General features: G+C 54.4%; 1 protein-coding gene across 1 annotated transcript in view; it reads left to right on the top strand.

The window, feature by feature from the left end:
• The window catches only part of SGIP1 (SH3GL interacting endocytic adaptor 1), a gene marked incomplete at both ends in the record, with an annotated part of 60,606 nt that overhangs the window by 18,570 nt on the left and 14,384 nt on the right, over positions 1 to 27,652 (top strand). The window contains 13 exons of the mRNA XM_084265854.1: positions 7,415 to 7,478; positions 9,879 to 9,903; positions 11,425 to 11,502; positions 12,618 to 12,674; positions 13,139 to 13,193; positions 14,287 to 14,462; positions 17,479 to 17,490; positions 18,969 to 18,993; positions 19,363 to 19,414; positions 20,283 to 20,368; positions 21,633 to 21,725; positions 23,004 to 23,078; positions 24,874 to 25,332. Coding sequence (XP_084121980.1) covers positions 7,415 to 7,478; positions 9,879 to 9,903; positions 11,425 to 11,502; positions 12,618 to 12,674; positions 13,139 to 13,193; positions 14,287 to 14,462; positions 17,479 to 17,490; positions 18,969 to 18,993; positions 19,363 to 19,414; positions 20,283 to 20,368; positions 21,633 to 21,725; positions 23,004 to 23,078; positions 24,874 to 25,332 — 1,257 coding nt within the window. The remainder of the gene's footprint in view (positions 1 to 7,414; positions 7,479 to 9,878; positions 9,904 to 11,424; positions 11,503 to 12,617; positions 12,675 to 13,138; positions 13,194 to 14,286; positions 14,463 to 17,478; positions 17,491 to 18,968; positions 18,994 to 19,362; positions 19,415 to 20,282; positions 20,369 to 21,632; positions 21,726 to 23,003; positions 23,079 to 24,873; positions 25,333 to 27,652) is intronic.

The following is a 27,652-nucleotide window of genomic DNA, read 5'->3' as shown; positions in this document are numbered from 1 at the left end:
GGGGATGGAGCAGAGCCTGGCATGGGGATGGGTGCTTAAGGACAGGCAGGATATGTGTGCCTGTGTCTTCAGAAGCAGAGGTGGCTGCTTGGCCACAGGGCTTTCTTCAGGATCTTCTCATCTCCTAGCTGGAATAGGATGAGTATTTTTAGAAAGATGTTGAGTGTTAATTCAAAAAAACCTCCTTAGAAGGAGCTCAGTGCAACCTGTTCAGAGACTTAATTACCCTCAGGATTGAAAGTGTGACTGTATTCCTGAATCAGCCACAGGATTTTGTTGCCTCTGTCTATTGGAGCATCAGTCCCCTTCACTGCCAGGTTTCCATCCCTGGGGGAGGTGCTTGGGCCCCAACACAGCCACTCCTGACATGGTTTTGTTGCTGTATTGATCAAAACTCCTGTGGGTGCCCATCTCCTGCTGCCCCAGGGCTACAAAGATGATTAAAGGCCTGGAGCATCTCCCCTGTGAGGAAAGGCTGAGGGAGCTGGGACTGTTCAGCCTGCAGAGGAGAAGCCTGAGAGGGGATCTGATCAGTGTTTATCAATAGCTGAAGGGTGGGACACAGGGGCCATGGGCAGCCTCTGCTCAGTGTCTGTGGGGACAGGACAAGGGGCGATGGGCTCAAGTTACTCCTGTTATCTAGCCCTTACCCTGGGGAGCAGCTGGTTTCTGGACCCCCACCAGTCTGAGATCAATCAAAATTCTCATCAAAAAGCTTCAGTTCTGGTTAAACCTTCTCATCTGAAGCCAAGGATTGAGCTCAGGGCAAATGTGCATCACGGTGGGGCTGGGAGGCCAAGGGTCTAGTGGTGGTACCTTCCCTGAGTGAAGGGTGGTGGGTTCCATCAGTGGGACTTGAGACAAAAACTACTGTACCTGGTGCTGTTCAAGCCCTGGGGGCTGTTCCTGGTCCCTGAGCTGCTGCCATGGCACCTTCCTCCTCCATCAGGGACTCATCCAAGCGTGAACATGCCCTAGTTGTGGCTGATTTGAAGCAAAATACTCTGCTCTGGCCTCAGGACAGATTCCTCTGGCACGAAGTTCTGGGTTGTTTATCTGTTCTTCCTTCTGCTACAGGAGGAGCTGAGCTGTAGGAAATGTTGTTTGTTAGTTTTTCAGACTGACAGGAGTCTCTTAATCGTGTTTATGGTTCTGGAGGGTGTCCCTGGGATGTGCAGGTTGGGATGTCTTGGCTGGTGGAGCAAAGAGCTTGAGCAGGATGGTCCCAGCAGGGTGAGAACTGTGAACCCCAGAGCTTGCTGGGGCCAGAGAGCTGGGGACTCTGCTGTCAGGAAGCATGAAGCAGTGTAACTTTTTCCTGCTGGGAAAAGGAAGCCTTGAGGATTGAGGGGGGGGAATGAAGAAACAGTCAACTTGAAACAGAGGGGTTTTTAGGTGTTTCCTCAAGGGAGTAAGAAGGGTGATTTATTGACTGAGAAGACAGACATTGGGTAAAAAGACCCAGCATGCATTATTTAAGTCACTTTGCACTGAGGATGGGAGGCTAATGGCAGAAATACACACCCTTGATAAAGGGGGAACTAGAGGGTGGCCACAGCAGAGCCCACACAAAGCTCTTTGCAGCACCAGGAGCCTGGTGAAGTCCATAGTCTGGGCTGGGCACTGGCACCACCTTGAGCAATGTGAGTGGTGCTGGTTAAAAAGTGAAGCTGGAGGAAAGCTGTGGCCTCCCAGTCCCTGAAGGGAGCAGAGGAACAGGAGGGGAATCAGCTTGTTAAAGGGCAGAGACTGGCAGGACAAGGGGGCTGGAGTGAAGCTGGAGGAGGGAAGGGGGAGAGGAGATATCAGGGGGAAGTTCTTTGCAGAGAGAGTGGTGAGGGGCTGGAAGGGGCTGCCCAGAGAGGGGGTGGGTGCCCCATCCCTGGGGGTGTTCCAGGCCAGGTTGGCTGGGGCCCTGGGCAGCCTTGTGTAGCTCCAGGCCTGGAGGTTGGTGTCCCTGCCTGTGGCAGGGGGTTGGAGCTCTGGGACCCTTGGGGTCCCTCCCAACCCAGACCAGGCTGTGAGTCTCTGAAATCTTGTTCTGCTGCAGACAGAGAGGCATGGCTTTGAAGTAGGAAAGCAAGCAGGTAGCACTGGAGGCAATGGCTTGTCACTAATTGCCCCTGGAACACCTTTCATCCTGGAGGACTCCTGTTGTAGCCCTTGGCCATGCTCTGCAGAGCCAAGGTCGCAGCAGAAGGAAGCCCCTTGGGCTGCCAGCATGAAGGGTGCCACCACTGCCTGGCTGCTGCTGGCTGCTGCTCTCTTCTCCAGAGTACAGGCTGTAATTAGACTTGTAAATGAAAGTGGTTAAAATATTAATGACTGGATCAAGGCAGGATGTGGAGGGCTTGGATCCTTGGTGCATCGTTAAGCCTGCTGAGAGGCTGGTAAGGAGCTTGGATGCAGAGGCTGGCTGAGGTAAGGCATGTGCAAGGCTACAGAGAGGTATGCTGATTTAATTACATATTAATGGGCAAAACAATAAATGGCATGGGCTGGAGGAGCAGGGTAACTGGGACCTGAGCTTCTGCTGCTGAGCCTGGGGCAATGGAGAATCCCTGGTTGCTGCAGTGGTGCCCATTTCCATGGTCAATAGGTCATCAGGGCAGCAGCTTGGCCCAGGTAGGTGCAGGCAGCTGCTGTGTCAAACCAGGGCAGCCTTTGGGCTGACCCACAAATGCTGCTGTTGGGGTTATTTACTTGGGGTTTGATGTGGCTGCCCCCTCACTTCTTAAACTCGAGTTTACCATCTTTCCTCTGGATCCAGCTCAAAGATTCAGGAGCTTTGCCTGGGCTTTGCCTTTAGTTTTGCTGAGCAGTGGGAGGGCAATGATGCCTCTAGAAAAGCCAAACCAGTGCCAGGTACAAACCCCAAAGTAATGCAGTAAAAAAGAGCCCAGGTTTGTGTGCAGTGAGGGAAACAGGCTGCTCAAACCCTGCTCTGAGTGATGTGCAAAAAAACCCCAACCACTCCACAACCAAAGCAAAGGGAAACCCCCAAATTTAACAGTGATCATTTTATTCCCCCTTATTTCTCACCCCCTTCCCTACAGGCACTTTGGTGCTGAGGCTCTGGCATGGCAATAGATAATGTTTATCTTAATGCACAGACTAAGTAGAACTAGTTTCTGTATTTTATTCATCCTAAAAGATCATTTAGGACAAGTTCTCCCTGCCCCCTCTCCTGTTTGAGAGGCTTTTGTAAGTCTCATCCTCCCAAGTGAGTAGCTTTTTCTCCAGGGACCCCCTCAATATTTGGGGGAGCTGCTGCTCCCACCCTTTGTGGATGGAGGGCAAGGGACTGGGTTTGGGAGAACAGGGTTACTTTTCTCCTAGTTAAGCCTTCAGTACAGCAAATAAGATGTTGGGAGCTCCACAGGGTTAAATACCAATTCCTACTCCTCAGATGCCAATTCTTCAGTGTACCAGGGGAAAGTCAAGGGTGAATAATGCCCCTGACTGGGAGCCATTTGTGCCTGAACTGGGATCCCCAGCACACAGCAGTGGGTTCAACCTTGGCTTGGGGCTACTCTCAGCCTTTGAGTAGGAGCCTTTGAAGCACTTTGGCTTGAGGGTGAATTGCAGCATGTGAAGCTGCTGCTTGGAGGGGACAGTGGCCTTCCTTGTGTCTGGCCTCTGTGGACAAGGCTGGTTTTGTGGCCACGGGTGTGGTTTTATGTGTTCTTGTTGTCTTGTGTGTCATACCACACAAATCACAGAATCCCAGCCTGGTCTGGGTTGGGAGGGACCCCAAGGGTCCCAGAGCTCCAACCCCCTGCCACAGGCAGGGACACCAACCTCCAGGCCTGGAGCTACACAAGGCTGCCCAGGGCCCCAGCCAACCTGGCCTGGAACACCCCCAGGGATGGGGCACCCACCCCCTCTCTGGGCAGCCCCTTCCAGCCCCTCACCACTCTCTCTGCAAAGAACTTCCCCCCAATCTCTCCTCTCCCCCTTCCCTCCTCCAGCTTCACTCCCCTGGGCAGCCTGCAGAGGTGGGTCCTCCCTTGCATTTTGGATGTGATGGAAGGGAAAAGGCTCTGGGGATGTAGGGAGGGATTTCTGTAACTGAGCATTGTAGACCTGAGGAACAGCTGGATGTCCTGCCCAGCTGCCCCTGGAGGTGCTGGGTGCAGAGTGGGGACAGCTGAAGGCATGGGTTGTCTGTGCTGGTGGCACCTAGAGCTGCTGCTGCAGGGCTGCACAGATCACTGCATCTTCTGGCTTGAGAGCAGTTGGGATCCAGTGCTTGTTGACTGGCAGAAGTGGGATTTGATGTCTGGTGCTGCTGCTTCTGAGGGTATCACCTCTGAGCCATCCCTTGCTGGATATCCCACATGGATGAGCTTTCTTGTCTTCAGTGCCCATCTTCCTGCTGCTCCACTGCCTCTCCTCTGCTTTCTTTCCCACTCCTCATCACCTTCTCCACCTGTACATCCATCTTGTCCTGTGAGGTTCCCCTGAACCCCTCATGTCTCCATGTACCATTCCCTCTGTGCACAAGCTCTTGTCATATTTGTTCCTTTTGATAAGGACAACTCCAGCCAGGGCTGGTTTTATGGTGCTTCAGCTCCTAAAGCCAACTGAGATGAGACTTGAGGACCAGAGTGTGCAGCACCCTTCCACCTGCCATCAAACTGGGGTGTTTTAACAGCTCTCTAGGCTGGGGTTGACCATCTCAACACAGGTATGATCTCCTCTGGCCTTCAGCCACCTGGAAACAGGAGATATCCTGGACAATCACCCCATTTCCCTCCACCAAACAGACCATCAAGGGACAGGCAGCTGGTTCCTGGTCCAGCACCAGCAGTGGGGTTTGGTGGGGGACCCACTCTCAACCCTCTCCAGAAGAGGCTTTACTTTTCCTCCTTCTTTCCCTAAATATCCCTTTTCCCCCTCAAGCATTGCCTGTCTAAGCAGATGGTGGGCCTGTTATATAACAGAGCAGAAGGCTTCCTTACAGAATTTAACCAAACCAGGCACTTCTTCAGATAAGACCAAACAACAGCTCGTTTCTGGGGCTCTCAGCCTTCCCTCTTCTGCTTTGAGCTTGGAGGAAGAAGCTATTCTGGGGGGGTGAGAGCAACGAAAGTCTTCCCCAGTTATTAATAACTTCCTCCAGCCTTGAAGAAACGGCAGGAAGGCTGGAGGGAAGGAGTAGTAGAAACAAAGCTGGCCATGTGTGGCTGGGGATGAGCCTGTGGGCTCCAGCGCTGCTCCCAGCTGCTTGTGCTGCCCTCAGGAACCGGGTGGGGAGGGTCTTTGGCATCCCATAGTGATTCCTTCGTCCCTGACCACACAAGGCTTGCTTTGGGCAGAGGAGGGGAGTGTGCTGGGTGTGATTTGATTTGTTTTTAGGAGCAGTCCCTCTGTGGTTCCACTGGGGGAGATCTCCAACCTAATTGCTCTGTGAGCAACACCAAGGAGAGCTGCTGGAGCTTCTCCTGCTCCTGCCCTGGCTGGTTTCATTCTAGCACTGGCCCAAACCACCCCCCAGCTGTGGGGCAGCCTGAACCACTCCCTTATATTTGGATAATATTTAAATCCAACATGTTTTATTGTGCTGCAGGAGCCCAGTGTTCACAGTGCTTGTTGCCTGTGTCTGTGGATGCCCAGAAGAGCAGGGGGTGTTCCTGGGGCAGTGGAACATCATTTTGGATGAAGGGCACATTCAAAACAGGAGGCAGACCAAAGGAACACAGCCTCTCCCAAAAGCACCCACTGAATGAGGGGATCCTCCCCCTCTGCTCTGCCCTGCTCAGGCCCCACTGGAGTGTTGTGTCCAGTGCTGGGCTCCCTGGGATCAAACAGCCAGGGATCTCCTGGAGAGAGTCCAGAGGAGGGACAGAGATGCTGAAGGGCCTGGAGCATCTCCCCTGGGAGGAAAGGCTGAGGGAGCTGGGGCTGTTCAGCCTGCAGAGAAGAAGCCTGAGAGGGGATCTGATCAGTGTTTATCAATAGCTGAAGGGTGGGACACAGGGGGACATGGGCAGCCTCTGCTCAGTGTCTGTGGGGACAGGACAAGGGGCGATGGGCTCAAGCTGGAGCACAGGGAGTTCCCCCCCAGTGTGGGGAAGAACTTCTTCCCAGTGAGGGTGAGGGAGGCCTGGGACAGGCTGCCCAGGGGGTGTGGAGTCTCCTTCTCTGGAGAGATTCCAGCCCTGACCTGTCCTAGGGACCCTGCTTGGGCAGGGGGTTGGACACCATGGGCTCTGGGGGTCCCTTCCAGTCCCTAGGAGTCTGTGATTCTGTGAATGAACCGTGCTGGGGTGTCCAGCCCTGAGTTCTGGGGAGCTACAGGACATTTGGCTCTCCTGGCATGTCACTTGAGGGCAGTTGGGGTTTTTTAGAGAGGCTTCAGCACAAGGATGTCTCCGTTCTTCTGGTGTATACTGCATGTTGTCTGAGTTGTGTCCTGGTCATGGCACCCCTGGTTTGTGCTGTCTGCACCTTCAATAATCATTGTTTAGGCAGATCACTGCACCAACGTGTTTAGGTAACTCCTAGACCAAGGCAAGACTTTGGAGCTCCAAAAGGAGGAGGCCAGAAATAGTTCTAGGCTCAAGGTTTGTGGTTTTTGTTGGCTGCTTTGGTCATCAGGATCTCTAAACTATGCCATGACTTAAATTAATAGCTGTCACACTACCCTCAGTGGTTGCATGACAAGTGTGTCTGGCAGCACCCAGCTGCAGCCAGGTCTCTGTGGTCAGGCTGGGTGGCCACCACCATCAGCAGGTCATCACCTGCATGGAAACCCAACCAGCCAAGTGAAATGTGGTGGTTTGAAAGGCTTCAATATCCCTTTCATGGTGCACTTGCTGGGAAAAAAAAAAAAAAACAACCCAAATCTTCCCCTGGATAGCTCCAAGGCTGGGAAAACAGGAGAAACTGGTGGAATCCCCCCATCCTCCATCTGTTTTCAGAAGCCATGGGGAGGTGGCTGCCTCCCTGGTGGGCTCTGTGGCTGGCAGGGCTACCTGGGCATCCTGCTCCCTGCATCAGTGGTACCAGGAATGGGTTTGTGCACTGTGCAGATCAAGAACTGGTGCAGAAGACAACCAACCTCATGGTTTAAACTGGTTAGGGGGGAGTTATAACACCAAAAAGGGGGTTCCCCACCTGGCATCAGTGCCCATGCACATCACAGCAAAGGAGTGTGTAATGAAGAGAGGAAGATTATAAATATGAACTGTGAAATGCAGTGCTGGGACCAAGGCAACAAGTGTGAAGTGACCAGCTGAAAGGCATGAGCAAGCCTATGTGCTACCTAAAGGTCCTGCTGGTGGCTTCTTGGGTTTGGGTGCTCTCACCTTGTTTACGAGCATGACAATGGGCTCAGGAACCTTCTGGAAGGTTTATCTGAAGGATGACATTACTACTGTGTTCTTATTTATATCCCTTCTGTCCTCAGGATTGAAAAAACGTACAAGGAAGGCCTTTGGTATACGCAAGAAAGAAAAGGATACTGATTCCACGTGAGTCAAGGGGCCGCGAAGCGCGTCAAGGCGCAGCGATGCGGGGAGGGGGTGATGCCCATGTGCCAGAGAGTCTGTGCATCCCAGCCTCTTGTCATCCTGGGTTCCACTCCTGTAGTAACACCTGGGTGTAAGCTACTTCCCCTTGTATGCCTGGTGCCCAGTGAGTAAGGCGCTTTCTGAGTGGTGCAGCAGAGATGCTGAAGCTGGTTCTCCACGGGCTGGGGATTTATGGTGACAGTTAGTGGTGATCAGGAGGAAATTACTCCCCTGGGAGTTTGGGCAGATTAATCTCTGCCCAAACTGCTGATTTGCCTGACTGCTGAGATCCTTTTAGATGCAAATTTAGGGCCAGCAGTGAGGCTGGAGGGAAGGGCTGTGGGGCTGGGGATGGCAAGGGTGCGTGGGGCTGGTGGAGGGCACATTCCTCTGGCTGTGATCCAGAGGTGCTCTGGCATCCCAGGATAACATCTGGTGGGAGGGTTCTCCCCACATCTGGTGGGGGATGCTGCACCTGGGTGCAGAACTGCTGTTGAGGTGCTGAGCCCAGCCTGGGGGGGGATCTGGGCTGTCACCACTGTGGCTTTAGGGTGTCCCAAAGCAGTGTGGCGAAGGAGCCTGTGTGACCCCGGAGCTGGGGAACAGCAATGGGGGAGCTGGGGTTGTTCTCGAAGTGTTTAACATCTGTGACAGCAGGAACCCAATGGGTTTTCTTTCTTTTGTGCTCTTTGGATTTGTTTTTCCAAGATATTTTCTATCTCAGGTGGTCAGTGAGGTTCCCTGTGTAAAGGGACAGGGCAGGGGCCACAGGTCTGGCTGCAGTGCACCCAGCTGCACCAGCACCAATGGGGCTTTGTCTGCTCCAAAATGAGCCCCAAAAGCATAGGGGGAATGAGAAGCACATCCCCAAAAGTGTCTGCACAGCACTGTGCTGTCATCCTGCTGTCCATCCACCAGCCAGGCAGTGGGACAGCCCCCAGCTCTGGCTGTGTGTCACTTCATTGTTAATTTATTGGAAAGACAGGACCTGCTTTGCATCCTCCTCTTCTCCCCATGGCAGCCCAGTGGAGCCAGGAGTGGGTGCTGTGATTTCCAGGCCTGCCTGGGAAGCCTGCTTTTCCCAGAGGCCCTGGGAGCTGGTGGCACCTGGGGAGAGCAGATCCGTGGGTGTCTGTGGTGGTGATGGACTTGTAATTAGTGAGCAGCAGTGATTAGTGTGCTGCGGGGTCACGTCGTGGTCATCACCCCAAACAGCTCCCAGTGCCCTCCAAATCCCCAGCTTGACAGCTGGCGTGGGGCTGGGGGGAGTGGTGAGGGGTGGCAGGTTCAGACAAGACCCCCTGGTCCCCTCCAGCCACAGGACCCCCAGGACCAGGTGGTGGGCACCCTGGTGTGGGGGCTCTGGAGCTCCTGCCCAGCTTCTGGGGAGACATGGGATGTGCTGGAGCTGTGATACAGCAGCAAAGGACCCTCCACCCCCTTCCCTCTGCTGGCTGGGGGTCTCCACAGCCGGTTTGGGGTGGGATTTAGGGACAGTTGTAGGGGAACTACTGGGGAAGCAGCAGGGATCTCTGCTACTTGCAAATAACCTTCAGAAATGCTTGTGCAAAGAGATTAAACATGACAGAAGTGATGGGAGGAAGACATGTACCAGGTGAGGTTCACTGGGAGGTGTTACCCTCCCTTAGACCAGAGCTGGGTGGGCAGCAGCTCCAGTGGGGTTTCTGTGATGTCCTGAGTCAGGACAAAATTGTGCCAAATCCATGGCAAGGGATAAAACCTGGGAGCATGTAGGAGTTGGAGGAGCCAGCATGGCGCTCTCAAACACATTTCTCTATCCACTGTGTAACTGAGCATCTTTAGAGGTGTTGAAATACAGCCACAGGGCCTGACACACAGCTTGCTGTGACCCAGGTCCCAACCCTGTCAGTGGCTGGGGATTCAGATCCCAGAGGGATCTCATCCATTTTCAAAATCCATTCCAAAGAGCAGTGGCTGATGTGCTCCTGGGAGATGGGAACCCAAAAATCTCTGGATGACTCTATATGCAACTTTTACTGGCATCTGCCAGAAGATGCAGAGGTGTGGGGTGGGAGACAGGGAGGAGCCAGCCCAGCTCTGAACTGGGAGAGTGCCATCATCACTGGGAGCACTTTATTTACTTATAAATCCTGGAGAACTAAAGATTTCTCACCAGTAACATGGTCCTGAGACCACTCTGTGTGTCTGTGTGTCACGGAGGAGCATGTTGCAGGTAATCTGGGTTTGCCCAAAGCTTCCTAATTAAAACCATCACTGCTCTGGATTCCTTAAGAAAAACACTTTTGGCAGGTGGCTGGGGTGGGGGTGAGGATGTGGGTTGGGATCTAACACCGCTGCCTTTCTTTGTGTCCTTTGCAGAGGGTCGCCGGACAGGGATGGCATCGTAAGTACTGCACAGACCCCGGTGCTGCTCCCCTCTCCTGCCCCTTCCTCCACCACCCACCACTGGCATTTTGTGACCTGCCTCTTCCTTTCCCTTTAATATAGAAAATGAGCATCACTAAGGACTTACCTGCTTAGAATAATGACAAAATCCCAGGTTTTTCACAAAATTAACACAAAGAGAATATGGTGATGCTTGAGAAGCATCATGGGCAGAGGGACTGGGTGTCCAGTGGGTGTGGATTCTCCTTCTCTGGAGAGATTCCAGCCCCACCTGTCCTAGGGACCCTGCTTTGGCAGGGGGTTGGACCTCATGGGCTCTGGATGTCCCTTCCAACCCCTTTGAGTCTGTGTCTCTGTCCTGCTAAAGCCCCACATCCTCATTTCTGCACCCCCTAATTGGCTCAGGTCAGATTTGCTGTACAATGAGTCAAGGGAAAACTTCCCAGACCTGTTTATATTTTCTATATTAAACTGAAAATAAGGAGATATTTGGTTGTTTTAGGGTTTTCTGACTTATTGCTGCTTTTATTTATGGTGTTAGATAAATGGCCCCACTAGCTCGGGGAGTAGATGGACTTTTGTGTCTCCTTCAGCTGTTTGATTCCTAGTTCCCAGATAAGCATGTTGGGTGCAGACTGGAGCTGAGCTGGCTGGCACTTATTGAGCAAATTTGGGTGTTAAAAGCCCACTTTGAAGTAGAAAGGAGGCTCTTGGGAGGCTCAGCAGGGAGAGTAGTGCTGGGGTGTTATTTTGCAGAGCTATATAAAGCTCAGGGGGGTAAACTGCTCCTTTAGAGAGATCACTGTTGTTATTATTACTACTATATTTATTATTATATTCATTATTACTATTATTTCTCATGTCTGCCCCAAGATCCTTGGCTTTGGGCTGGCCCAGTGTTTGTAAGGCACTAAGCAATAGCAACTGGAAAAAAGAGCCTGCAGCTCAGGTTGCACTTTAACCAGGGCTCTGCTCAGCAGCAATAAATAAATAAAAGGCAGGGAGCAGCACTGCTCACTGGGAGCTGTTCCTGGGACCTTGGACTAAGCATCCTCCCAGCCAGGCTCTACTCCCAACTGCCTGGCTGTTGGAGAGCTGGGCAGGGCAGGGCAGGATGGGGTTCCCAGCGCTCCTGTGAGATGAAGGATGCCCTAATGCAGCTTTCTGGGGGTATAATGGAGCTCCTGAGTGTATTTGGAGGGGGATTGGAGGGTGAAGATGTTTGGTAGACCTCTTCCTCTTGCAATACACTCTCACTGTAATGCTTGTGGCAGGAGGTGAGCCAGCACATCCTCCAGCTGCTGACCAGAGCCCGGTTACCTGCCCAGCACAGCCCACGCTTGCTCCTGATGCAGCCACAGCTGAGCCCTCCTTTCCTTCCCAAACCAGGCAGTGTGTTTGCTAGCTCCTTGCAACTCATTTTTGTGTGCTTTCTTTAAAAAAAACACCCACCAACCCCCCTAAAAAGACCCTACCCAATACTTTAACCCTTCTTCTGCCGGACCTGGGTCCCTTCCAGCTGCCCAGCCCTCATCCCAAAGAGCCACCTTGCAATAGCAAACCTGAGAGCGTGTGGGAAGGAGGCAGAAAAAATTCGGTAAGGAGACAAAAAAAACAACCCCAGAGTTTGTTTGACAGCTACAAAAGGGTTGTTAGAAACCCTTGTTTTGAAATCTGGACTAGGGGGAAAACAGGGTCTAGGTTCAGCTGCGCTGGGTCAGCGTGAGTGGGGTAGAAATGGGGTTAAATCCAAGAAGATTTGGGGGCTGAAGTCCTGCTTTGGGGCATCCCCTGTTGGATTTTTCACCCTTGTGCTGCTGCTCTTGAGTAGCAGTGTGAGGAGTGTGGGGTGAAATGGGGAGGGTGCTGGTGGCCTGGTCCAGCCCCCCTGCTGCTGCCCTGGGATGGTGCGTTAGGCTCTTGGCAGGGGTGCTGGGGAGATTTGGGGGTGGGCAGAGGGTGCTGGCAGCTGAAGGGAACTTGATGGTCTAATTCAGGTGCCTAAAATTGAGAACTCAGCCTGACTTTGGTCCCCAAGCTGGCCTCACTGGCTACCATTCCCCAGGTGCCTGGAGCAGACCAGCAAAGGGTCCTGTAGGTGAGGGATGCCCAAATCCACCTTCCGAACCAGACCCTCCTCTGCCCAAAGCAGCAACAACCTCTGTGTGTGTGTGTTGGTGGTGTGTTGTGACAGGCTCTAACACCCCATCCCCACCCAGACATCTCTCTCTGCTGCAACCCAGCTTCCCCACACAGAGAAGCAATGATGCCCAGTGTGTTTGGGGGGGGGGGGGGGTGGAGGGGTTCAGCTGCTGGATAACAAAACCAAATCCTCCTTTCAGCATGTTCTAGGGAAAAGTGTTTATCATCTCCTGATGATGAACTGAGGTGCTACCTGTGCTCATTGGGATCTCCCCATGGGCTGTGCACCCTGGCACGTAGAAAACAGCCAGTTCTTCTCTCTTCTGTAATAAATGTTATATGTTCAGTTAAAAAAAGGAGTGTTTTAGCTCTCTGGTGCAGAAGAGCTGCCAGAAATGGGAGATGCTGCCCTGTGTCCCCCCCACGGATGCGCAGAGCAGCCCCTTGGTGCCCACACGGGCAGCTGCCCAGCACCATCCCCACCACAGTGATGTGGGGGTGGGAGGTGTGCTGTGCTCCCCTCGTTTCCCTGATTCAAACCCTCCAACCTGTGTTTCCAATGTGTTGCAGAAGAAAACAAATGGAGCCCCAAACGGATTCTACGCGGAGATCGACTGGGACAGATACGTGAGTGTCCTGAGGAGCATCCCCTGCCCACAGCACCCACACAGCTCCTGTGGGGTGCCCAGGCTGCTGCTTTGGGTGATGTCCAGGTGTCAGCTGCATCCAGATACATATTCTGTATCTGCATGTTAGGGAAACAGCATAAACCAGCCCAGAAAGCAGCGGGTGCCCGTGCCCAGGGTCCCACAGGTAAGCAGAGCTCCGCTCACACCTGCAGCGTTGCTGTGAGCCAGGGACAAGCCTGGCTGGCAACCAAGCACTGCAAAAAGCCCAAACTGGACTCACTGGGAAACCTGAACACTGCAGAATCTTGCCCATGAAAACCCAGCACCAGCAGAAACCCACCTGCAGCGGGGTTGGGGGCTCGGCCCCACTGAATGCTGCTTGCTTGGCAGGGCACTGGCTGCAGGGTTAGTGTCAGCTGATGGAATCAGCATCCCTAATTTCCTGTTCATCTTTCCTTTCAGAACTCACCTGAGCTGGATGAGGAGGGGTACAGCATCCGACCTGAGGAACCAGGATATATCCTTTATTGTTGGCTTTGCCTCTCGGCTTACAGGCTGTAAGATGAGCTGGGGTTCACAGCCAGGCTGCTGGCCAACTTATTAATTGTTCTTAGTTATTTTCTCCCTTTTATTTCTCCTTTTGAGCTGTCACTCCACAGCCAAAACTGGCTCCCAGAGGGAATTACCTGAGGTGGTGGAGCAGAAGGTGGTTTTAATTCCCTTTTGGGCCTGTGCTGGGAAATGAGGAGTGAGATGCCCATGGAGAACCCCATATCCCACCCCATCTGTGGTGGGGATGCACCCGTGGGGCTGTGCATGGGTGCTGGCTGGGTGGTGTTACATCGTGGAGGATGCTGCTTGAGGGTGCAAACAATTACATGGCAGTGAGCAGGGACATCTCCACTGATCAGGTCACTCAGAGCCCCATGAAGCCTGGCCTGGAGTGTCTCCAGGGATGGGGCCTCCCCCACTTCTCTGGAGTGTAGTGTGGCTGGAGAGCTGCTGGCTGGATGTGAGCTGGCAGTGAGCCTGGGTGGCCGACAGCATCCTGGCTGGTGGCAGCAACTGTGTGGCCAGCAGGACCAGGGCAGGGACCATCCCCCGAACCTGGCACTGGTGTGCTCAGGTTTGGGGTCCTCACTATAAGAAGGATGCTGAGGGGCTGGAGTGGGTCCAGAGAAGGGCAGTGGGGTGGGGAAGGGGCTGGAGCACAGGGTGATGGGAGTGCCTGAGGGACCTGCAGGGGGTTGAGCCTGGAGGAGGCTGAGGGGAGACCTGATGGAAGGAGGTGGTAGGGAGGTTGGTCCCTTCTTTGAAGGAACAAGTGATAAGACAAGAGGAAAGGACCTCAAATTATGTTGCAGAGGTTTAGATTAGGAAACACTTCTTCCTGGAAAGAAGTCAGGAAAGAGTGGTCAGGTGTTGGACTAGGCTGCCCAGAGATGTGCTGGGGTCACCATCCCTGGAGGGGTTCAAAGTGTGTGGAGCTGTGTCCCTCCATGACATGGGTTATTTGGCGTTGGACAGATCCTTGGACCTGATGATCTCAGAGGGTTTCCCCAACCTTACAGACCCCATGATCCTACAAACCTTCTTTAACTGTGCTCTACCTACCAAAGGAAAGCACTTCTACTCCTCGAGTGAGTCCGAAGAGGAGGAGGAGGCACACAAGAAGTTCAACATCAAGATCAAGCCTCTGCAGGCGAAGGACATCCTGAAGAGCGCGGCGACGGTGGACGAGCTGAAGGCATCCATAGGCAACATCGCCCTTTCCCCATCCCCCGTGGTGAGTCCTTGGTCTTTCCACCTCTCCCCCTGATTCAGAAGCTGTGATGCTCCATGGGGCTCACCCAGGCAAGTGGGGGGCTCTTCTTTAGGTGCCAATGGTTCTGTTTGTGTCCTTGTTTAGAGGGTTTCAAGGCCAGGTTGGCTGGGGCCCTGGGCAACCTTGTGTAGCTCCAGGCCTGGAGATTGGTGTCCCTGCCTGTGGCAGGGGGTTGGAGCTCTGTGACCCTTGGGGTCCCTTCCAACCCAGACCAGGCTGGGATTCTATGATTCTTCCATGTAGAGACAAGAATGTGACTGCAAGGTGGTCTCAGGTGTATTACAGTGATGGTTCCAGTTCCAAATGTCTTTAAAAACTCCCTTTCCTGCTCCTAAAACGGGGCAACTGAGATCAGAATGCACCATTCCCTTGCTTTCCCCTTTTTCCTCCTTTGAGGTCATCATTCAGGTGGGTCTTGCCCTGATTCCTGGGACAGGGAAAGCACCTGTAGGGTTTCCACACCGCTGGTATGGGATGTTAAAGGGACATTTCATACCCCAGGGGTCAATCTGAGTGTGCTGGAAAGAATGGCTGTCCCTCCCAGTATAAATCCCATCACCCTCTAGTTTTCCTAAGGCTTCTCAAGACTTGTGTAGCCTCACCCCAATCTGTTCAGCCATGGCAAGGTTTGATTCTTGCCTTTCAGTGGGCTGCAGCGTGGGCTTGTAGTGTCTTCCCAGATGAAGTGTTCAGTCTAAAATTAGCCCGTGTCTGAAGTGTGAATGAATCTCAGACTCAAAGAGAAGGAGAAATGAAGTTTCTGTGGTTTTATTTCTCCTTTCCAAGCCAAAGCAGCATTGCTGCTGTTAATGGAACCTGCTGGGATGAGGGACTGTCCCCAGAGTCCCCCTGGCATGGCTCTGCTCCCCCTATACTCCATCCCTTGTAGCAATAGGAACTTCTCCCCTCTGGCCAGGGAGGTTTTGGCTGTTGGGGTTTGAGGGTTAAAAACTGCAGTTGGCTGCTTTGGGAAGCACAACAGTGACAAAAAAAGGGTGTTTGGGGGGGACCCAAAGGCCAAAATCCCCTGACAAGGGTAAACTGCACCACAATTCAGCAAAGAAGAAGGGAGGAGGAGGAGTGTGGGAAGGGGGTTATTTGCCAAATAGGTGGATGTTTTGATCACAAGATGAGGGGAAAATACAATTGCAATCACAAACCAAGCTAATCTGGGGCTTGCAAAGCATTGGCCCCAGCAGGTCAGGGCACACACATGCATGTAGGTGACGTAAGAGACAGTGTTATTCTGGGAGGAGAGGGAGGAAGCAGCACAACACCTCAAAAACAGGGTGGGGAAAGCACCAAGAACTGATTTCAAGGGCCAAGTGTCTGTTTGGCACGTTCTCCTTCCCTCACAGCGTTTATTTCCTGCATCCCTTGCTGGCAGCATGGCCCTGCCATGGGGGTTTGCTGCTCCAGGCACCACAGGACCCTCTCCCAGCCCGAGGCTGGTGGCTGTGGCTTGAGGAGACAAGGAGTAGCTACTCATTGTTTCCGTACTGCAGCCTGTGGTGTAGGGGATTCAGAGATTTTAGGGGGGGGTGGGAAATAAATCTGAATCCCCTGGCAATAACTAAATATCAGTTAAATTATCCCAGCAGGCCAAAGGTCCCTGAGTGGTTTTTGTTCTGGTGAAATACTCTAAAGGTGCTTTTTTGGCAGGGAGGAGCCTGTCTCCTCTGCTCTGTGGTGTTTCTGCTGCTGAGGCCAGGGTGGGGGCAGTTTTGGGGTGGGTTAGGAAGGATTCAGCCCCTGTGTGCAGGGCTGTGTGTGCCAGCACAGTGTGGTCTGTGTCCTGCCCTCAGGGTGTGGGGTTGGGATGCTCAGTGCTTCGCTCTGGGGGATTCTCTGTCCCCACTGCTGGCAGCTTGGGCCCTCCCTGGGTCTGGAGGGGTCTGGAGATGCCATCATGCACTGGTGCCAGCTGCATCCTTTTGCTGAAGCCTGATAGCTCAGCTCCCTTTCTTGAGAAGAGAGCTGGAAACAGTGGCACACCCTGCCCATGCCACACACCTCCAGACCTCCCACCCCATCCCTGTTCCTCCCATGGGATGCTCAGCCCCAGAGCCTTGCAGCCAAAAAATACCCACTCACTGGGTGCCACCAATAAGCTTAAGCACCAAAGGGTAAGGCAGTGCTTTGGAAATGGCCTTTGCAATTAGCTACTGGGGCTGCTAATGACCAGCCCTTCCCATTCCACATCTCAGGGGCAGATTTGATTCCCACTTGGGTGCTCCCACTCCAACCTTCTGTCTGACAGCCTGGCTGGATGCGTGGCTCCTCTGTACACTTCCCAACTAAACACCTGATGCTTCTGGTCCTGATGCAAACAAACCCTTTGCTTCTGTGTTATCCCTCTGTAGAAAATATATCCTCATTTTCCTTCTTTTTTTTTCTCCTCTCTGCATTCTTTTAGAGGAAAAGTCCGGTAAGAAATACAGTTTCTTTTCTCCCTTATGATTTTTTTAGCATAGTCTTGTGTTCTCTGTCCCTCTGCTGTGCATGTTTCCAGAGCTGAGATGTAAGAGGTGAATGACACCCCCTCCCATTCCAGAAGGCATGGTGCTTATTTGCTTATTTTCTCCTGTGATTTCACCTTGAGTGTTTTGAGAGCTGGGTTGGCTTTACTTTGAACTTCTGGGGGTTTAGTTTGGGTGAAGAAGCTGGTGGTTTTGGACAAGGTCTCTTGTTTTTACATCCATTGTTGAGCATCTTGAAGGTATGGAAAAGCAGACAGACCCAGCAGGGCTTGGTGGCCTCTGTGTGTGATGGTGATGGGAGCCTGAAAAGAGGAGATTCGCCCGTTTCATGGGGTTTGGGGTGTCTCTGGATGCTGCTCTCCCCATGGTGTTGTGCCATGGAGAAGGAAACCCAGCTGGTGTTGTGGAGGGGTGTGATGGGCTTTGGGGGACTTGGGGCGCTGACCTGTCGCTCTCTGACCAGGTGTCTCTTCTCTCTTCCTTCTCGCTGACCGCAGCGGCGCAGCCCGGTAAGCACCCGCTGCTCTGGGGATGGGGTGCTGGGGGGGGCCTGGCTCTGTGCTGGGGTTACATGATGAGCACAGGGGAAGGGGAGCGGGGTGCTGGTGCCGTTGGCCACCCTGCTGTGTGACCCTGGTTGTTGGTGGGGCCTTGTCCCCACTGTCTGGTGCAGAAGGCTCCCTGATGGTGGGCATCCTGTGTGGATGGACCTGCATCCCTGCAGCATCCCTGGGATCCCCAGTGCTGATGGGCATCCTGTGAGGATGGACCTGCAGCCCCCTTGGGACCCCCAGTACTCATGGGCATCCTGTGTGGATGGACCTGCAGCCCTGCAGCCCCCTTGGGACCCCCAGTGCTGATGGGCATCCTGTGTGGATGGACCTGCAGCATCCCTGGGATCCCCAGTGCTGATGGGCATCCTGTGTGGATGGACCTGCAGCATCCCTGGGATCCCCAGTGCTGATGGGCATCCTGTGTGGATGGACCTGCACCCCTGCAGCCCCCTTGGGGCCCCAGTGTTGATGGGCATCCTGTGTGGATGGACCTGCATCCCTGCAGCCCCCTGGGACCCCCAGTGCTGATGGGCATCCTGTGTGGATGGACCTGCATCCCTGCAGCCCCCTGGGATCCCCAGTGCTGATGGGCATCCTGTGTAGATGGACCTGCAGCCCTGCAGCCCCCTTGGGACCCCCAGTGCTGATGGGCATCCTGTGTGGATGGACCTGCATCCCTGCTGCATCCCTGCAGCATCCCTGGGATCCCCAGTGCTGCTGGGCATCCTGTGTGGATGGACCTGCATCCCTGCAGCTCCCCTGGGATCCCCAGTGCTGCTGGGCATCCTGTGTGGATGGACCTGCATCCCTGCAGCTCCCCTGGGATCCCCAGTGCTGCTGGGCATCCTGTGTGGATGGACCTGCATCCCTGCAGCTCCCCTGGGATCCCCAGTGCTGATGGGCATCCTGTGTGGATGGACCTGCATCCCTGCAGCCCCCTTGGGATCCCCAGTGCTGATCGGCATCCTGTGTGGATGGACCTGCAGCCCCCTTGGGACCCCCAGCGCCCATCCCTTTGCCATGCAGCTCCTACAGTCTGGGGGGGGGGTGGGGGGGGGGTGGCTTTTGCCATGCCCAGGTACCTGTGTTGCATGGTGGGAGGGAAGGTTTAGATGCTTTAAGCCAAATAACACAGGCTATGACACGTGAGGGTTTGGAGGGGGGGTTCTGATGCATCTGATGGGGTGAGGGTGTCAGTGACACCCCATAAGCTGGCAGTGAGGATGCTTGTGAAAGCAACACTGCTGGGTGATGGATTCACATGGTTCAAAACCCTCTCCATGGGGTGGTTCTCCCTGTTTGTGGGGAGCAGAGGGTATTTCAGCCTTCCCTGCTGTGTCTGCCAGGCTGCTGCTGTGTCCCTCCAAGGGTGACAGCAGCCACACACCCATGTCTCTCTGTGTCCCTCTGACCTCCTGTGTTTCTAATTCCAGGGGACGATTAAAAGGAATTTATCCAGTAAGTATTTTCTGCTGGTGGTTATGGTGGGGTGGGGGGTGTATTTTGGGGAGTGGAATAAAACCCAAGCCCCAAAACCTAAAGGGGAGGTGTGGCTGGCTTTAAAGTGGCCCTGGCAGGAGCGATGTCACCCAAATATATTCATTAAAGAAAGTGTGTGGGGCATCCCTGGGGTACCCTGTGGAAATGGGTGATGCTCCACAGAAGTGCTCTGAGCGGATGAAATGGAGCTTTTCCTGCTGGGATCTCTGTAGTGGGGACAGGATGGGTGCTGTGTGAGCCCCCCTGTAGATATGGGGCCCCAGGGGGTGATGGGGTGGGGGAGACAGGTGACACAGGCAGGGGAATGACTCTGACCCTGTGCTGCAGGTGAGGAAATCGCCCGGCCCCGTCGCTCCACGCCGACACCCGACCCAGCCAGGTCAGTACAGGGGCTGTTGGTGTCACTCCCAGCACAGCTCGTTGGGGCACATCACCCTGCTGTGGCTTGTAAACACTTGGAGGGGTGACCACACACTTAGACCATTGCTCAGCAGGAAACACCTCCAGAGTCTGATCCTTTTTGTCATGGGTAGGGCAGACCCAGGTGAGCACAGCCAAGATCCCTGTGCAACACACTCCCTGAGCTGTCCTGGTTTGGCTCCTCCAAGGTGCTGCTGCACAGACATCACTGTTAGAGCATCTTGGCTCATGGGCCAGCCAGGCCCTGGGCTTTGAGTGAGCTGAGGAAATGCTCCATGATGTGGAGCGTGGTGGGTGTTGGGTCTGCTGGCTCTTTGCTCAGGTGCTGTGGGAGTAGATGAGGTTGAGGGGTCTGGGATCCTCCCTCCCCGCAGCCCAGCCCAGCAGAACCATGCAGAGCCCAGGGGCTGGGTGGTGGCAGGACCCTGGTCCCTGAGGGATGGGATGGCATCTGTACCCCCCACCAAAGCAGTGAGGACATCAGCTGCTGGGAGCTGGGTGGGAGAGCTGGCAAGTGGGCACATACTGGTTGAGGAGCACCAACAGAGACTGGTTTATATGGAGCAAAGCCAAAACCTCCTGAGGAGTGTGCCCTGGGCTGGACCCAAGTGTGGGCTGAACCTCAGCTCTTCTATCATCCCTTTTCCATGCAGTAGCTCTAACCCCAAAGCCATCCCCAGCAGCTACCGCTCTCCTCCTGAACCCCTGTGGTCAGGCAGCTGCCCCTTTTGCCTAAAACACACAAAAACCTCCCCAAACCCACGGTGCTGTTGACTCCTGAGTGGGTACAAGCCTCACAGTTGCTCTGTGCTGGTGTCTCCCTGCAGCAAGAGAGCCGTGGAGGACCCCGCCGCGCTGGCACCGCTCTTCGGGCCCCCGCTGGAGTCGGCGTTTGAGGAGCAGAAGCTGGATGGTGGGTTGGGGGATGTGGGTCATGTGGGGGTGGGGGGGGGACACACACCAAATTAGAACTGCTAATGAATTAAAGCAGAAGACAAAGGGGTGGGTAGCTGCGTTGCAGGCGGAGTGGGGCCGGGGTTATTAAAGGCTCGCTCCTTAAGCTGATGAGTTAATTATGTGGCTGTGAGACAGATCCCATGGGAGCACAGCTAATGAGTGTTAAAAATATTGACTCTCACATGAATCCCTGTTTCCCCTGCTCACCAGGCTCTGCTAAACCTGAGCTCCCTGTGCCTGAGAGGATGATGACAGTAACCTCACCACTCCCCCCAGACAGGCACACAGGGACACTTCCACCCCCCTCCAGGCTTTTTGGCTATCTCTTTCTCTTTTAAAAGCTTTCCCAAAGCACAGGGATCCTACAAGGCTTGGTTCCCCCCCCAAATAAAACCCCACTCACCCATGGATGGGAGTGGATTCTTCCCAGAGACAACTTGGCTGCTGCCACTTGTAGCCTCGTTAGGCCTTGTCATCATGACTTGGGATGGTTCTTTGAATCAAAACTCTCCACAAATATCAAAAGAAAATAAAAATAGTGCAAGGAGCTTAAATGAGATCCAGGGGGAAGGTTCCCCCCCAGTCTGTGTGAGTATAACTGGATTATATCTACACACACACATAGATATGATGATCTCTCCATTTTAATGCCTGTTTTTCCTTTGTGCATCCTAAAATTCCAGTAATTTCTGCAATTAATGTGATGTTTCACTTAATAACCCTCCAAATACGTAAATGGCTTTGTTTGTTTGTTTGTTTGTTTGCCAAGCAGCATGAGCAGCAAACTAATTGCATGACCTGTTTGAAAATCACCCAACCCCAGCCTGGAAGGGACCTCAGACACCCACAGTGCCCCTCTGCCATGGGCAGAGACTCTCCCACCCCACCTCCCAGCCCAGGGTGCCCAAAGCTCCATCCCAACCCATCCTCAGACACTGCCAGGTTGCAGAGTACCATGGCAGGGTGGTCTCACAAGAGCAGAGGGGCAGAGTCTCCCCCTCAACAAGCTCATCAAGCTTCAGATGGGCTTGTAATTAATATTACAGGAAAAAACAACCCCACAAGCCCTGTCTTTAATTAATGAGAGGTTTCTCTAGTTCATTTCCTCTCTTTCTGAGCCTCAGGTGAGCACATCTCATCTGGGTGTCCTGGCATTTGGAAGAAAAGAGCTTTGCCTGTGCCCTTGTCTGAATATTCCTTCCTTTCTTCTGACTTTTCAGCTGCCCTGGATCAGCCTGAGATCTGGGGCTCAGTCCAGCCCAGCAACACGAGTGTAGAGTCCCCAAAGCTACCACGGCCTTTTCCAACTGGAAGTAAGTGACTGGGCAGGTTATCAAATCAACTAACACTTACAGTGAATGAACCTCTTTTCCTCACCCAGGGTCCTGTACTGGGTGCTTCTGTAATGCTTTAATCCCATAGCAAGTGGGATGAAGGGGTGGGGTTTTCTCCTTCTCCAGCTTGACTCTGGCTGCAGGTGGTTGGGAGGGAGATGGGGTGATAAAGGATGAGTGGAGGGATGGATGGAGGAAAGGGAGGCAGGGAGTGATGAGGGGTGGGATGGATGGAGAGGAGGGAAGGAGGTGATAAGGGGTGGGATGGATGGAGAAAAAGGGGATGGATGGATGGATGGATGGATGGATGGATGGATGGATGGAGAGAAAGGAGGGGCTGATGAGGGGTGGGATGGGTGGTACCCAGGATGGGAGTGACAATGCACATCCTGCCTGGGGAGACCTGTGTTCACAAGGTGAAACATCACTGGGGTAACTGGTCTGTACAGAGCCAGGGGTTGAAGCTGTGCTGCCCTCAGAGGCAAGAAGTACCTGACTGTTTGTGTTAGGAACATCATTTTCCAGCTCAACACAGCCCTGGACCCCCTGGTTTTTGTTGCTGCTTTCCACATTGCCTGGGGCACTGGGGGGAACTGCAGCTTTTCCCATTCCCTGGCTGCAAAGTCACTTTCCCCCTTGTTTCCCCACTCTCTTTGCCCCTCACTAACCACTGACACAACCTATTTCACACCAGTTCCCCCCTCTCCAGCCCTGGTGCCAAGGCCACCCCTGGACTGGCGATTGGGGTGGAGGTTTAATGGTGCTGAGCTGCATCCAGAGCATCCCTGGAGCTCCTCCTGGAGCTTTGGGTGGTATTTACATCTGCTTTTCAGAAATGCCCCTGTGGAGCAGCAGCAGGTTGACAAGCCATGGTGTTTGTTCCTCCTCCCACGTGAGCATCCTGGATCCGGATGGGTTGTGCAAAGGAAGAACGTGGAGGCAGATATGTGCCTCAGAGCCCACCAGCTCTAATTAAAATGTTAATTCAGGCTTTAAAATGAGTGCAATCCAGGATTTAAAGACTTAAAAAGAAAAAAAAACCCACAGAAACCTCTAAAACCCAACAAAAAACCCCACTGGCAGTTGTTTGCTGCTCAGTAAGCTGCAGGGATGCTCCATCCCAGCGCTGATGCTGCTCCCAGCTTTGCACCCCACCATGGCACTGCAGGACCCCCTCCTCCCAGCAAACACACCTTTCCCAACACACACCCACCAGTTAGTTACATTCTCCCCCCCTCTCTCTGCTTTCTTTTCCAGCTCCTCCACCCCTGCCACCGAAAAACATCCCAGCCACGCCGCCGCGCACCGGCTCTCCGCTCACAGTGGGAATAGGTAAAAGCTCAGAGCTCTACATCCCCCTCACACAGCCCCTGGAGAGGTTTTTTGGGGAGGTGGGGCTCAGGTCCCTATGGGTTTCCCCCCCACCACCCTCTTTCCCTGGCATCTGTGGTGCTTCCATGGGTGCTGCAGTTGGGGTGATGCTTTAGAAGTGATGCAGAGATGCCTTTGACTCCCCAACCTGTGTCACCTTGATGAAACAAATGCTCTTTCCTTCCCCCTCATGCCCCCCTCACCCCAATACCAGTCACTTTTAGGAACAAAATGCAACAATGACCTGTAAAGTCTGGCTCCCAGTTGGGAATCCCCAGAGCTGTTAGTGCCCAGAGCAGCACTGCACAGCCTGTATTGTGGCTCTGCAATTCCTGCTTGTTTGGGGGGGGGGGGTCCAGCCCTCTCTGCCCACTCCCTAAAATTCCTGGTGCTCTCAGGGAAGGTGGGAAAAGCCCACCCAGTCCAGCAGCCCTGGGTGAGAGGCTGCAGGGGTGGGTGGGCAGGGGACAGTGGGTGACCTGGAGGGCAGCCCAAGGGAGGAAGGGACTGAAAGATGCTGCTGATGGTGGCCCGAGGACATCAAGTGCTTATAAGCATATAATTCATGTTGCTGCTGGAGAAGGGGGGGGAGTGTGGAGGGAGGGTGGGTGGGTAGCCCCTGGGCAGGGTCCTTATGAGCCTGACTGTCTGTCTGGGCACAGTGTGGAGCATCCCAGGGTGTTATGCATGTTATCACCCAGAAAACCCCCACTCTATCCATCCATATTCCATCCCTGCTCGCAGTTCTGGGGTTTGGCTGTTTTATCTGTGCAGCCAGAGCAGCTGTGTGTAGGGTCAGAGACAAGAGCAAAGGTGATGCTGGGTGTTGGGGGGTGTTGGCTGGGCTTCAGCCTGCTCATCCTGTGGAACAAGTGGCTGAGGTCTCACTTTTTTCCCATCTGTTGGATCCAAATGGTATTTTATCCCTTAAATGTAGAGCAGAAGTGGGTGGGGGGTGCTGACACAAGGACCCCACAGTCAGTTTGAGCTCCTGTGCTCCCTCAGGCCTCACTTCAGCCTGTGCAAACCAAAGCACTGTGTGACCTTCCTGGGCTCAGAGAGCTGCCAGCTCCCCCAGCTCCAGCCCTCAGGGACAAGACGGGCAGGGAATGAGGGTCTGGAGGAGCCCCCTCCTCGGGGTGTGTAACCAGCACATCCCATCTCCTTGTCAGTTGAGGTCGGAGATGAACATTGATGGGGGGGTCTCCTGGGGAGCAGAGCCCTGCAATACCCTTACCAGCTGCTTCCCCAGGTCCAGCACCAGCTCTTGAGAGTCAAGCCAGCTCGTTCAAATATATATATTTATATGTGTGTGTTCATGAATATATATATATATATATAGGGGAGTGTGGAGGAGCGGAGTGTGTGAGCTCGATGCCCTCTGCTACCCCAGAGTGATGATAATGATGTTATTTAGATGGTGTGTAACAGTGTGCAGGGCAGCTGTAGGGGTTTTTTTGGAGGATACAGGCCTGTTGTACACGAGGTGATGGAGAAGGAGCTGGGCTCAGCTCAGGGTGCACGTGTGTCCTCCTACAGCGTCCGTCTTGCTGTCCGTTAGGCGTCACGCGGCGTAGGACCGTTCTGGCACATGAATTATATTCCCCAGCAGCTTATAAGACTGTGGCACTTTTAAAGCATCCCCTTTAGGCAGGGGCTGGCCCAGAGCCCCGTAGAGAGGAGGAGGAGGAGGAGGAGGAAGAGCGGGGGCTCTGCGGGGTGATGCTGAGTGTAAAATAAACTGCTTTGACCGCAGGCGGGGACCAGGCAGCACCAGAGCTCAAAAGGGACAAACCTCCGTCCATCAATGACTTGGACAGCATTTTTGGCCCCGTGCCCTCCCCCAAGGCTGCTGCCCTTAACGCAGAGGCCAAGTGGGTCAATTTTTCTGAGCAGTCTCTGGAAAACGGGGCTGTGGAGTTGACCCCCCGGGATAAAACGGGGTCCCCCCCAGCAGCAGCGGGCAGCCCGGCCGATGGTGGGGCGGTGGCTGAGCCCACCCGCCCGCTCCCCTCGCCGCTCCAGCTGGAAGAGGTTCCCAAGAAGGCTTCGGAGCAGCCTCACCTTAAGGATGATAACTTGGAGCCGGCTGCCTCTCCCAAAGATTTTGGGCTGGGACAACGGGCGACCCCACCTCCCCCTCCACCGCCCACCTACCGCACGGTGGTCTCCTCACCCGGACCGGGCGCCAGCAGCGGCACGGGGAGCACCAGTGGTAGGTCCTGTGGCCTTGGGTGTGCTTCGGTGTGGCCGTGACCGCATCCACCATCCCCTCCTGCCTTGGTTGTGCCTGTGCCCAGTGCCCGTTGCTTCCACCCGGCCCTCTCGTGCTTCCGCGTCCAGCGTCTGCCCTCCGCCTCCTGTGTCCTCTCCCCCTGCTCCCCGCTGCGTGTCTCGTGGTTGGGGTGCTCTGACAGCCTTTCCTCCGTCTCCCCTCTGCTACTCCTGTGCCCCTCCACCCCAGCCTTTGGCACAGGCTTGCCCTTGCCAAAGTTCTGTCCTCAGTAGGCTTCAGAGTGAACAGAGGTGGGAACAGCTCAGGCAAATAGAGTGAGACAGCCTCAGCCCTGGGGTCTGTTGCAGACAGCCCCTCACTCCAGAGGTGACAGGGCCCTGGTCCCTCAGCTAGGGCTGAAGTGATGGTGGCTGGGGGCTGAACCACAGGGCTTTGTCTGGCCTGTGCTGCCTGCCTGGCTTTACCTGCTTAATTATGGCAAATGAGCTCATTAGAGGTCAGCTTACATGAGCTCTCCAGCAGCACTAAGAAGCAGCCCCCATTCTCTTATCAGCACTTACTGTACTGCTGTGACCAGTGTGCATACCCCCCCAGCATTGCCCCATGGGGCCTGGCAGGCATTGAGGGGGGTGATGGCTACCCTAGGAGCCCCACTCCTGTCCCCCAGCCCTGCCACCTGCTTTGGGGGGCTGTTGCCATCTCGGGGGGCTGCTGGGGGTGTCCCCCTGAGCGTGGCTGTTGCTGCGAGTGTGGCTTGGCTTCAGTGGTGGTGGCTTTTCTGTGCCTCATTGGCAAGGCAGCTGTGGGCTGGGGGGGGGGGTTGATGGGCTGGGGGCTGCACAGGACCAGCTGCCAGGGGCTACTGGTGGCACTGGTTAGAGCTGGAACTTCTCCAGAAGATCAATGGTGGGAAGCAGCAAGTGCCTTCTGCGTGGCTCTCCACCCCAGAGCCCCTGAGGAACTGTGTTGGGCTGCAGGATGGAGATGGATGGAGAAGCCCCACTGCTGGGGGACGGATGGAGCTGGGTCCCTGGGCAGCACTGCCTGCTCAGGGGGGATGCACGGTCTCTCCTCTGCTGACAGCTCAGCCTCACCCACCCTACATGGTTGACACACATGGGAAGATCATGCCCATCATCTCCACCTTCCCCAGGTCCCAGCTGTGGGATGCTGTGGAGCAGAGCCCTCCCAGGCTGCTCTCCTGCCTCTGCATCCTACAGGAACCAGGCTTCATCAGCATCACTGTGGTGGGGCTGGGCATCCAAGCAGACTCCTGACTTCATGCTCATCTCCAGAAAGTCTCTAGAGGCACATGGCTCTGCAGGGACCTGGGGCACCTGAAGACTGAACCTTCCAGATGAAAGCAGAGGAATGGCTGGGGCCAACTGCATCCTCACAGGCTCTGTCTTGTGACACTTGTTCAGTGCCACTTGGTCACACTCCCTGAATCCTTCCTGTCTCATCAGGCTTTCCACAGGATGAGGAAGGGAAAGATCAAACCTTAGTTCCCAAAATGGGCTTCCAAGTAAGAACAGCTTGGATTTTGGAGGCAAACAAAGGAAGAGCCAGACTTGACTCTTTAACCAAGCCCATCTCTCAGCTCACCCTTCACTTGAGGTTTTAATGTTGCTTCTCCAGGTCTGGGAGTGATATTTCCTTATCTCAGCTATAACCCCAAATGTCCTTAGTGAACTGATTCTCTCCAAAGCCTCAGAACTAAGACTGAAGCTGTCAGCCCCACGTTGGGGTGAGCAAAGGGTGCTGCTCCCCATGCAGAAGGTGCTGCTGTGCTCCATGGGGCTGGTAGCAAAGGCCAGCTCAGCCCTCCTGCAGAATGGGGTCTGTGTGTCATCCCCCACCTCGGCTCCTGCTGCCTCTCTTGTCTCCATGCAGCCTCTGACAGCTCAGAACAGCACTGGTCATTGCTGAGCTTCCCCCAGCAGGGATTTCTCCAGGGGGAGTGGAACAGCTGGATGTCTTCTTGAGCATCTGTTGGAGATTCTATCCAATGGATGACTGAGTGTTCCCTGTCACAGCAGCTGCTGGGGCTGATGTGAACCCCAAAACCAGCATGTTCCCGTTCTTTGAGACTCTTCTGGAGGGTTGGGAAATGCCTTGTGCTCCCAGCACATCTGATAACCTTGCTCCTCTTCGTCCTCTTTGCTTGGATAAAGCTTTCCCCCTCCACACCCTCACCAGGACCCTGGTGCTGTGCTGCCCCAGGAGCTTGTGGAGCCCTGGGAGCACCAGCTGCTGCAGGGCTCATCCTCATCCTCAGCACATCCTTCTGCTCCTGCCC

The sequence above is a fragment of the Gallinula chloropus genome (assembly GCF_964237585.1).
Source record: "Gallinula chloropus genome assembly, chromosome: 6".
Classification (NCBI taxonomy): domain Eukaryota; kingdom Metazoa; phylum Chordata; class Aves; order Gruiformes; family Rallidae; genus Gallinula; species Gallinula chloropus.
Note: the sequence above shows the minus strand (reverse complement) of the source record. Positions and strands in the feature narration are given on the sequence as shown.